The sequence below is a fragment of the Tubulanus polymorphus genome, chromosome 8, assembly GCF_964204645.1.
Source record: "Tubulanus polymorphus chromosome 8, tnTubPoly1.2, whole genome shotgun sequence".
NCBI lineage: Eukaryota > Metazoa > Nemertea > Palaeonemertea > Tubulaniformes > Tubulanidae > Tubulanus > Tubulanus polymorphus.
The window spans coordinates 12,812,548-12,824,788 of record NC_134032.1 but is presented as its reverse complement, the minus strand read 5'-3'; the positions used below and the strand labels follow the sequence as shown (position 1 = coordinate 12,824,788).

Below are 12,241 nucleotides of genomic sequence, written 5' to 3'. Positions count from 1 at the left end.
GGGCACGGCACCACTGGGGCGGTGGTGTGTTGGGCGATTTATTTAGCAAAATATTTTCATTTCCATTCTGCCATGCCGATCGAGCCCACCCACGTTCAGCGAAGCCGGCGGCTGCGAAACTCGGCTATGGACGGCCCGCCGGAGGGAGACCGGCTTGGTCATTCCTCAGTGCGCACCCTACTCTAGTGCGACGTTTCTCGCACAGTATATTGTCGGGTTATCAATTTCTTCTGATTTGACATTGCTACTCGGTGCCTCTCACGGTCGATGCTGCTGATCTCGTTTCACGCCTGGTAGATTATCGCTGGTGTTTTTGACCGATTATCTATCGGATTATCTCTCTCAGAACGCTATCATGTATCGTCCAGTAGTTTTTCTGCGAGATAATCTGACGCTGCAGAAATACGTGATGCAGCGAGGATTGAGATATCTCGTTCCTGCTCGGTTTATTTCACCCGCAGCGGCGGCGACTGCACGAACAACTTTCCTCAGCCGGTAAGACTTCGTTCACTATCAGTCACCACCACCACCAGGGGCCTGTCACGAAAAACTTGGGATCCAAAATCAAAGATCTGTCCCAGCAATTGCCCTGTTCTTCATAAATTGGTGTGATTAGTTAACCATGAAATTACCTATGTTCAATCAATGTCCATTCTCTGGCTGACCTTGACCAGTTGGCCCACACAATTGACCCTTCTTTTACTCTGAAATTCAGAGCCTAGGTGTAGGCCTACCCCCTGCACAATCCACGGATTTCAACACAGGTTTTGTTCGACATCAGCCTAATTATAAATTTTTATTCTTATTGCATTTTCAGGCCGTACACTGTTTGTTGTAAAAAATCCAAGGCTGCTTACACAAGTGATTTCAACGTCAATAGGTTTACAATTACTAGAAATTATTCAAGTAAGTATCAATCAAGATTACACTGAAAATAGAAAATAATCTAATAACAGGTATCAACGTGTAGCGTGGAACCAATCCTTCAGACATTCTGCAGCTTGGAACCTGCACCCCTTCAGACAATCAATCGGCCCCTTGGAACCTCCCCTTCAGACATTCCACAGCTATCCGCAGCTGAACCACAGCTTCAGACGATCCGCACTCCACACTTCACATGTTTTGAACATACCGGTGCACCAGACATCAGACATTTAACACCTGCACCCCTTCAGACATTCCACCACAGCTATCTGCAGCCTGGAACCACGGCTTCAGACAATCCGCACTCCACACTTCACATGTTTTGAACTTCACATGTTTTGAACGTACCGGTGCACCAGACATTAGACATTTAATGCCTAAGGTCTGGTGTTTGTAGTTCATTTACCATTAAAAATGTTTTGAGTGAAGTCCTGAACACATGTGTGAAGTCCAGTCACAAATTGAATATTGATGAAGTATTGAATATTTGAAGGATCGGGGTCCAAGCTGCCGATTGATAACTCTAATGATTTGCAGGCTACGTGTACTTTTACATGATTTTTTTGTATTTATTAACTCAGATGGCAGTTTACCGGACCACTTCAAAATTACGCTACCCGCGCTTTCGCCAACTATGGAATTGGGAACGATCATTAGCTGGGAGAAGAAGGAGGGCGATCAGCTTTCAGAAGGTGACTTACTGGCGGAGATCGAAACGGATAAAGCAACAATGGGATTTGAAACGCCCGAAGAAGGCTTTTTAGCAAAAGTATTAGTCGCCGCTGGTACGAAAGATATTCCGATTGGCAAGGTAATATAAAACACTGTATGACAATACTAACTACTGTGGCAAGTGAAGTTCCACCAGGTGTCGCTAGTGTACAGTAGGACATCATCTGGCAATAGAGGATTCACCAGGTGCTGATGTGCAGTATGTCATCAACTGCAGCAGCAATAGAAGATTCCACTTGAATCTACCAGGTGTCGCTAGTGTGTAGTAGGACACCAAACTTCTGCGCCAATAGAGGATTCCACTTACTGCAAGCGAGAATTCCGCTTGTGAGGCCCCGTGTTCTGGGCTTGAATTTCTGCTACATTTTAATCAACATCGAATCGACTATTTAGCCTATTCGGGATAATAATCCCAGCTAGCTATTGAGCTCACTTTTCATCCATCCCTTTCTGCAGCATGTGATGTTTGTGGAAATATTTAAACCAAAATTCTGCTGAACCGTTGACAAATAAAATGTATATTTTTGGCCTTATTTGACTACAAAATAATAATTCTTAATCAAGATAAAATGCAATATGAAATAGATCTTTGAACTCGGCATTAAAGAGATTTCTCATCTCGAGTGTTCAAGGTAAACTACTTTGCCCGTGGGCAATTTATTTTTCAGCTGTTGTGTATCATCGTCAATGATGAATCAGACGTCGCCGCGTTCGCCAACTACGAGGCATCGGAGGAAACTCCGACGAAGTCACCCACTCCAGCGCCGGCTGAGCCGCAACCTCAGTCAGAGCCGATGAAACCGGTCGAAACTCAGCCGGTGACGCCGCCCGTGACACCCGCGGTGGTAGCGCCAACACCGACCGTTCAGACGGGAGACCGAGCCCTCGCCAGTCCGCTCGCGCGAACGCTGGCGAAAGAAAGGGGTATCGATATAAACGTAAGTTCAATGAACCTATGTTCAATGAGTACCTTTTAATTGAAACTATAATAAGTAAGTTTGAAAGTCATCACAATTTGTAGATGATTTAAATCAGTTGTATTTAAACAAGAAAGTTATGCAGTATCATAAGTTCAATTGTTATGAAGATGAATCATAGCACGAAGCCATTTTTCAAGTGAAATAAGAGTGTTGGAAAGTTGTCTTTTGGGTCAAAAATTTGTATCGATGTTAATATTCTGCGAAGTGAGTTCCTAAATGACTAAAATCAGTTGCGTTCAAACAAGAAAGTTACACGTCAGTTATCGGTTCAATTATGTGCAACATCAGTCATAGCATCATGAAGCCACGTAGATGACAGCAGTATGAATTATTCTTCAATTTTCTTCCAAAATCAGTTGTAGTGTGAAGTCATGTTTTATTTTTCATCTATCTGTAAATTTTATTTTGCAGACTGTATCTGGTAGCGGTCCCGGGGGAGAAATCCGCGCGTCAGACGTCGAAAAGTTTGTGCCATCGCCGACTACTGCTGTCGCTCCGGCGGCAGCTGCACCCGCAGTTTCTCCCGCACCATTCGTATCCGGCGCGGCGTTCACCGATATCCCGATTACGGCGATGAGACAGGTAAATAAAAACAGCGCGTGGCCGGTTACCCGGAAATCAAGGAAAAGTCAGGAAAATTGTCTTTTCTTGTCGGGGAATTTTTTCCCCAAAAAAAAGCTGAAAGTCAGGGATAAGTCGGGGAGATTTGCAGAGATTGCTAGATCGCATGTAATATAATAATAATTAATAATTAGTGCTTATATAGCGCATTTCCAATGAATGCTCAAAGCGCTGTCACTCAATTATTACCCAGCTTCTGTTACCAATCCAGTACATTCTTACTCTCCCTGGGGAGCTGCATCACCGATACGCTGCAGAGCGATCAAGGCGTCGTCAGCCAGTAGCAATTGTGAATTAATGCCTTGCCTAAGGACACTACAGCACAGCCGGGGTTCGAACACACAACCTCCCGATTGGGGGGCGAGCACTCTACCACTAAGCCACACTGCATGTAGACCCATAATCAAACAGCCCCTAATTAAGATGGTCTTAGACTAGTCTTAAATGCATGTATAAGCCATAACTATATACGGTAACTGGTCCCCGGTGGGTGTCGTATTCATATATGTTTCGTTCATGATTTCGTTGTTGTTACAGACGATCGCCAAACGTTTGGTTCAGTCAAAACAGACTATACCACATTATTATCTATCGGTCGATGTGGAAATGGACCAAGTTATCAGGTATGACCATACGGAAATCTCTCATTCTGGGTAGAATGGTGAACAGAGGTGTAAGGGGCAAAGTCTGAGTTTTTAATCAGGGTTCTTGCAGATCAGGGAATTCTGATTCTTTTTTTTGAAAATTAGCGAAAAGTCATAGAATTTGATTTTGTGGTGTCTTCTTTTTCTTACTGGTGATGAGCGGTGCCAGGAACCTCTTCATAAGAAACAGCCCCCACCGACACATCTTATGATTCACAGGGATTTTTTTATCAAGGGTCATGGAATCATGGAAATATCAGGGGATTTGGGATTGAAAGATTTAAATTTCGATCTGGTTGTCAAACACTTCCCAAACGGTTCGAGTGACCATCGTTCATTGTCTTAAACTATTCGCTATTTTACTCTCATTTCAGATTGAGGAAACAATTTAACGAAGTTTTATCGAAAGATTCCGTGAAATTGAGCGTAAATGATTTTATAATAAAAGCGGCAGCGCACGCGTGTAAAAGGCGTCCGGAGTGTAACTCCTCCTGGCAGGATACGTACATTAGAGAGTAAGTTTATAGACGTAGTTGAAAAAAAAAATTCCAAAACCGTTGCTCTCGAAATTTCTCGAAAACTCGGGAATCACAAAAATGAGGAAAATTCGAGGAATTTGGTCAATTTTTGAGAGAAACCTAGAAAACTCCGGAAATTTTGATACTATTGACCGGGCCTTTGTTACAATACGTGATTTGTAGATGAATTATAACATTCACTATAAACCAAGACATTTTTCCATTCACGAGCCGCAGATTCACTCAGGGAATTTTATAACATACCGGTGTAGAAAACTCGGGGAATTTTTAATGAGGGCAAAATAACCTCCCTGTTGTTCCAAGCTAGAATACGTATGTTCTATTTTCGGGGAAAAATTCGACGTTCGGCATTTCGGGGGTTGATTGCGTCGTGTCTCGCTGTACGAATATCTCGTCTTTTATTTAGGTTTCACAACGTAGATATCAACGTCGCCGTCGCCACCGATAACGGCCTCATAACACCGATAGTATTTAACGCCGACCAGAAAGGTTTGTCGAGCATCAATTCCGATGTACAGTCGTTGGCCGCGAAGGCGCGCGAAGGTCGACTTCAACCACAAGAATTTCAAGTAGGTCTAAGCTCGTACTTCGGAGATATCTTGTCAAAGTATTGTTTCGATAAATACAGAGGCAGAATTAAGAGATAATCTCAGACATGGGAGCCCCTGCCTTCCCTTTGAGGTGGCCCTTTTCATCAAGACTTAGATCATTGATCTGACACTCATCTTCTGGGAATTTGCAACCTTATGTATCTACGGTGGAACCTCGTTATAATGAACTTGGATATAACGATTCATCGGATATTACAAATATTATAGAATTTCGTCGCAAATAAGACAATATCATTACTTTCATACTGGATATTACGAACTATCGGTTATAACGAACGGATTTTCTTTCTGGTCCCCTGAAGTTCGTTGCAACGAGGTTCCACTGTATTTCTTTCGAAATATCTAAAACTGACAGCGGAACCCCAAACGGGGCTTTTGACTCGGCTGAAATGCCTCGTATTTTCTTCGAGACCCCGTCTTTCCAATTTTCCCAGATTCGCTTCCGCAATACGTGTAATTATTATTTCATCGTTTTTACTTTTCAGGGAGGCACTTTTACCATCTCAAATCTGGGTATGTTCGGCGTAAAGAATTTCTCGGCGATTATCAATCCTCCTCAAGCTTGTATACTGGCAGTCGGCAGTTCTGTAAAAACGCTATTCCCCGATGATGAAAGTGATAACGGGTACGTTGTCATCGTTAATCTATTTGGCATTAATATAATCAAGTCCATCAGCATTGAGATTTCAAGGTGACCACCGACCAGGGCCCAGTTTCACGCAAGTTTAAGCCTAAAATGGTTAAGTTTGTCCTCAATGAAAACATGAAGTAACCAATGGCAATAACACCAAAAATTTGTGTTTTACTTTTTTGTGAAACTGGGCCCTGGAAATCTCGGAATAAGAAAAATCGGCAAAAAATCAGGGAATACTCGGTTTCCCGGTGATGAGGTGGTGTTGTAAGCAACTTTTTATCCTTAACACTACCTAGACCTGGTTTCTAATTCAGTAACTACCTATTAGGGTTAAGAAAATCTTTACCAATTGAAGCCTAGTTTTCTGTACGTCTTCAAACATTTCTAATTGTCTATTTCTAAAAATTGAAGAAGTTTTGGGCATTTTGCTCTAATTAAAGGATTTCAACCACCTTTAAAAGCCTTTTCTTTTTAGAGAAGAGTTTTTACGACAAGTTGTAGGGACTCTGAAATGTTTCATTTGAATGAATTTCTAACGTCGATTCTCCGGTTGTTTTTGTTTCAGGACTCGAGAAGCGACGGTAATGAGCGTTACTCTGAGCTGCGATCACCGGGTCGTGGACGGAGCGGTCGGCGCGCAGTGGTTACAGGAATTCAGATATTTCCTCGAAAACCCGTCCGCGATGCTTCTATAGAGGGCAGCACCGAAGCGGAATCAACGAACACTTAGTTTTTGTGTACATATAATTTATCCAGTGCTATTATTATTATTATTGTTGTGATTTTATTTTGTGATGATCAATTTCGCGGTATGTCGTCGCTTTACCCAGCATGGTTTAAAAGGAATAGCCTATTGTTGTGCTATAGTGAATGGGAAAGTATTGTTACTTTTTTTACGATAGCTCTTATGCAGATATGTATCTGCAGCCTGTAATTAATCATCAATCCTTCAGATATTCATTAACGCGAGAGTGTGGTCCAATCTAGGCGGTCTAGAAGGGCCCTACTGGCTGACGCATTGAGGGAAATGCATCATTTTGGCGGCTATTTTACAAAATTTACCTCAGTTCGTCTTGTGGGCCTTTCGTTTAATTAACATCTAGGTACAACTTGGTCTTTTCCCAGGTCTGCCCTTGATTGTAGTGTAGAGTCTGGTCTCGGTTGCCCAAAAAATAGGTTAACGTTAACCACCAGATAAATGGCATGGTAACAATACAGTTTGAATTGTCACTTATCCACTGGTTAACTCAAACCAACACTTAAGAGCAACACCGGTCTTTGTCAGTGCGTTTTCAATTGATTTTATCTGAGGCGAAGTCCTGAACGCGTGTAAAGTGTGATAGGGATCAAACCTGCATTAGACATACATGTAGTGAATGGATTCCTTTAGAAAAAGTACATGTAAATTAATACTGATTATTTATGTACGTAGCAAAATAATACACGAAGATGGAAGATACGAATAAAAGCGATAGTTATAGTAATGTTTTGATATTTCCTTCAGTGTTAAGTTATTCATCGTTCTCGTGTCTGTCTTCTCACAGGCGCTCCTGGTGGATCCTCGCTTTCCGCAGGTGGAATTCTCTATTGCCGCAGTAGTTGATATCCTACTGCACACTAGACACCTTGTGGATCCTCGCATGCCACAAGTGGAATCCTCTATTGCCACAGTAGTTCATGTCCTACTGCACACTAGAGCACCTGGTGGATCCTCGCTTCCCACAAGTGGAATCCTCTATTGCCACAGTAGTTCATGTCCTACTGCACACTAGCACACCTGGTGGATCCTCGCTTCCCGCAAGTGGAATCCTCTATTGCCACAGTAGTTCATGTCCTACTGCACACTAGCACACCTGGTGGATCCTCGCTTCCCGCAAGTGGAATCCTCTATTGCCACAGTAGTTCATGTCCTACCACAACTGCATACCTGGTGGATCCTCGCTTCCCGCAAGTGGAATTCTCTATTGCCACAGTAGTTCATGCTCTACTGCACACCTGGTGGATCCTCGCTTCCCGCAAGTGGAAACCTCTATTGCCACAGTAGTTCATGCTCTACTGCACACTAGCACACCTGGTGGATCCTCGCTTCCCGCAAGTGGAATCCTCTATTGCCACAGTGAAATCCTCGTCCTACCACAACTGCATACCTGGTGGATCCTTGTGCGTGCTACAAGTGGAATCCACAGTAGTTTATGTCCTACTACTCTCACTAAAACGATATCTGGTGGATCCCCACTTGCCACAGTTCGAATTCGCACGCGTAGGCTGCAAACAAGATCTCGGTTTACGCCTCTCGGTTTCGGCTTAATGCAAAAATCCCCTGACTCTGTTCTAGTCCGTTGTTAATTAACGTTTATGAAATTTAGCTCTAGGGTTTTCAAACAGACTTGTGCTACCATGGGAGCTAATCGTCCGACCGGTTATTCAAGAGATTATTTCGTGCTCGGGATGTCTGTAAATCGGGGCAAAACGTCGGTAAAGTCTGGCTTACGTAAATAAAAAGTATCCACTGTGTATGGCCCCATTATTTCTTCCTTCGCAAAATGCTGCAGGCATCATCAAACATTGAAGAAACTAAATGCATTCAAGGCATTCGGAAGCTAAAGTTGTTTGAAAAAAAACGATTTCAAGACGAAGGAACGTCATTTTGATGTAAATCAGATTAACGTTGCTGCTGGATGTTCTGCGCGCATTCATTCGCTCTTTTCATTTAGAACCCGATAAAGATTTGAAACGGACCTCGGAAGAAGAATCGCGATGGACGCAAAAAGCAAATCGAATTTCTTACAATGCATCGTTTTCTGTCTCGTTACCGTCGCCGTTTCATCCGACACTCGCTATCAGAAATTCACTCGACTTTCCAAATGTTCGATCGGAAAACTTGAATCGAGCAGAAATTCGCAAAACCGGTCGGAGAAAAGAGTTCGCAGCGTTTTTGAGTGCGGAACTGATTGTATGAATGATGAGAAATGTTCGGCTTTTTCCTTCGCTGATGGCGGAAATTGTTATCTACATGACGTCACTACGGACGATGACCAGTGTAGCGTTACTGGCAGAACCGTCGACTACTACCAGGTAAGATTCTTTGAATTTTATATCATCAAACACCAATAGAAAATTTAGGATTTAAATATTTATTTCACGAACGGACAGAATGCTACTATAACCATTTTCAGAGACATCATATTTGCAAAAAGATTAAGATCGGTAGATTATAGGTATAATCTACCTCAGAAACGTCAGTGTAACAGATTATCGTTGTTAAATCTTCAATATTCTGGGTCCAGTTCCATAGTTTCGAGTTAAGATTTAACTCTGGGTTAAATCACTGAAAATGAACTAACTTTAACTCAGAGTTAACTCTAACTCACAACTGTGGAACTGGGTCCTGGGTCTTAAATACACAACTCAGACAACGATTTTATTTTATTTCTCGACATTCCCGGGATATATCTATAAATCAAAAGAAGGAGTAGGTTACGTACTGCCATTCGATGGCCAGTTTCTAGATGGCAGTCGATTTGGAATTAAACTTGTTGCTGTCTGTTCCAGATATATAAACAGACAAGCAGCGATAAGAAAGGAGCTAACGGTGAGAATATTTTCCTTCGACAACTGTACGACTTTCAACGTAGTTTTTTTTCTCAATAAGATTGAGTTAATCATATGGTTTACTGGGAATATCGGTGAGCCTTGGCTTCACGTCAAGCATAGACGAGATCCCAACATCCACTTAGAAAATATAAATTCTTAGTCGTTAACCCTTAACTATCATCCGCCGTGTTGTCTTCTCAGACATAGAAATATTTGTAGAAATCTGTGAATTCATGTACGTGTTAGCTGTAAGGAGTGTAGACTTTTTCCAAAATTAATTTCAGGAGCTGACGCATCACCGCCGCCCAAATTCCGTTATTTTTTCGATTTCGAGAAAGTTGACGCCGAACGAGGAATTGTGTTCGGCGAGGGAGCCAATATGACCGTAGATAATAGCAAAAGCAGAAGCAATGTTACACTAAAGGGAGGTGTAGACAACAGTCAGACGATAGCACCTGGTTCCGCTGGTCAAGCGTTTTATCTGCGTTATGGCGACGTAATGGATGACATTGCTATCAAAAACTATACGATTTCGTTTTTCTTCAGCGGACGCGGATCATTGCTTATTTACTTCAAACATCGTCTGGCAGTTTTCGGTCGGACTAAAGGCGAATGTGTCAACATGACGACGCAGGAAATGTTGGTTTACGAAATCGACACAAAGATATTCGTTGATTCTGAATGGGTTTCGGTGAAATGTGCGGACGGAGTTCTGTACGTCGACGACGTACAATTGAAACCGATTAAAACGACAAAAATAGCGTCATTCCCCGAGATTACGCGTTACATGGATTCTGAGTTAGCGCTTCGGGTTAATAAGACAATTTATAATATCGCGTTACTTAAAGATGCATATATTGATGATTACACAATGGAAATATGGGATTAGCAGTTGGACTACCGCCGGCAGCGTTGCTACGGGAGTTTAGCACTCCACGATGATCCCACGTGCTCAAAATTATCTTCGAGAATATGTCAGATCTTGACCGTCAAGTGCTGTCCCTAGATATATCATTAGCGGTAAACGCATGAACTAACCCAAACACACAAAATTCCTATTGTGGCATGCGAGTAATAAGTTAGTACTCAGATTTACCGCCAACGTTATGTATAGGGGCAGCACTTAACGGTTAAGATTTCACACAGATCAAATATTCATACTGTGGCATGCGAATAATACGGATTTATCCGTTATACCAATAAAAATCAAACATCACTATTTTTTCACTGGTTCAATGGAGGGTTTTTTTTAAATCTTTATCAAAAGTGAATTCGCTTTTAACAACGAGATAAAGCCAGTTTGAGTAATGAGCTACTAAAGAAACAGTCGCCTGGCGAAGCAATACGTAACTAAAAAACATGTGGTTCGGTTTCGATTTAGCCGTTGGCCACGGTCCATGGACACCGCCTATCTTCGCTTTCTATTACGATAAATCATTATGACGCGAATCACATCCATCGCGCTACTAGGACCACAGTGTACCGTGAGTAGGAGACGTCCATCGCTGGTATCCGCTATTCATTTTACATATACCCTCGGGTCTCCACCAGCGATCATAATTGGACACGTATCGTCTTTTATCGGCGTCATCGGCGTGGCTCAGCATACATAAACGACACCAGAAATATAGATCACCAGTGAACACTTTGCCGGTTCCTTTCCATCGGAAATATGAATTGTATAAACGATCGTTTTTGTCTAATCTGTGCAGATATTCGGCAAGTTGTTTCGGAGACTCGAAATCGTCGACGTGTATGAACGAATGTGGAGGAGCAACGCGTTCATAATCATCTTTATGAGCGCCGTAAACTATAGGTACAATATCCCGACTGAAAGATAGAAAGAACACGTTTTGGTAGATCTAACAAATGTTTTAAGCGTGAAATGAAACGGGCATTACAAGTAGGTTTGATGGTTCTTTTTTTCTCAATTCACCGGGTTATTCGAGATTATTCGAGTATCATTAGCAGGTTTCGGTATTACTTCGCTGCCACCAAGATAAACCCATAAACCGTGACCTGCGGCTTTTTACCACTCGGCCACAAGAAAGATGACTCAAGATGATACTTACGATAAACCATTCACAAAGAACTTTTCCGTTATGTACTCCCTACAATTTGAATTTTCGAAAGCTAGATAGAATTTGTAACTCGAGTCCAACAAATTGAAACATATATTTTCCTGGCTTCTAGGACATTTGTGAGTACCGCATTTGCCGTATATATCCACACTGATGTATTTGGACAGTTCTTTTGCTAATTTCAGTCGCTCATTTTTATCGTTGCAATTAGAAACAAACAAGGCGACTTTCTTAGTTTTACCTGCGGCGTAGTTCTTTTTGAGAACTTCAAAGCGATCTGATTCGTTGTTTCGTACAAAAACTCCGTACGGAACGGGAATGGTCGAGTCGCGTCGGTAAGTAGCTGTCCAGTTTATACTCGATTGATAACCGGTTCCGTAGTGTAGGGGAGTGTTAAGGGGCGATTCCAGGTTTAACATCAATTGTACTTGATGTTTAGGTCTGGGGCCCGATGGTCCAACAGACCGGATCATGTGGCGTTCAATCACTATGACGTCAGCCGTTCCGACTTTAGAGCGGTCGTCAGTAATTTCACAGGTATTTACTGGGCAGCCCGAAAATGGATTTAGATTCCGTTTGAATATTTTCTCGTATGCATCCCATGTGAAGGACGAGGCAAATCCACCCCACACTAAAATCTCCTTCGATTTTCGCTGTTTAGATCCTTCGATGGCCTGTTGAGGAACGTGTTGCAGTTGGGCGGTCAGTCTTATACCGTTGTCCATCTCGCGCCATATCGCGGACGGATCTGTTAGAGGTGGAAGTCCTACGGCTTTTACGAAGTTTAAAGCGCGTTTATGAAGACTAGAGTTAGGATAGGTCGTCATTCTGCATTTTTCGGAGACTGATTCCCGGTTACTCCGACGGCCGCACGAATTACC

General features: G+C 42.5%; 3 protein-coding genes across 3 annotated transcripts in view; 1 reads left to right on the top strand and 2 right to left on the bottom strand.

Moving 5' to 3' along the window:
• The window catches only part of LOC141910149 (uncharacterized), a 54,673-nt gene that overhangs the window by 25,681 nt on the left and 16,751 nt on the right, over window positions 1-12,241 (bottom strand). The gene's annotated exons all lie outside the window — the stretch shown is intronic.
• Window positions 263-7,154, top strand: LOC141910151 (dihydrolipoyllysine-residue acetyltransferase component of pyruvate dehydrogenase complex, mitochondrial-like). The gene is made up of 10 exons (XM_074800874.1): window positions 263-495; window positions 818-906; window positions 1,506-1,735; window positions 2,325-2,594; window positions 3,048-3,218; window positions 3,795-3,880; window positions 4,276-4,416; window positions 4,847-5,009; window positions 5,537-5,676; window positions 6,251-7,154. Exons 1-10 carry the CDS (start codon window positions 356-358, stop codon window positions 6,378-6,380), a joined length of 1,560 nt encoding a protein of 519 aa, XP_074656975.1. The 5' UTR covers window positions 263-355; the 3' UTR covers window positions 6,381-7,154.
• Window positions 10,746-12,187, bottom strand: LOC141909941 (glycoprotein 3-alpha-L-fucosyltransferase A-like). Its single transcript, XM_074800625.1, has 2 exons — window positions 11,352-12,187; window positions 10,746-11,109 (listed from the first exon to the last, which is right to left on the bottom strand). The coding sequence occupies exons 1-2, from the start codon at window positions 12,185-12,187 to the stop codon at window positions 10,746-10,748; spliced, it is 1,200 nt and encodes a 399-aa protein (XP_074656726.1).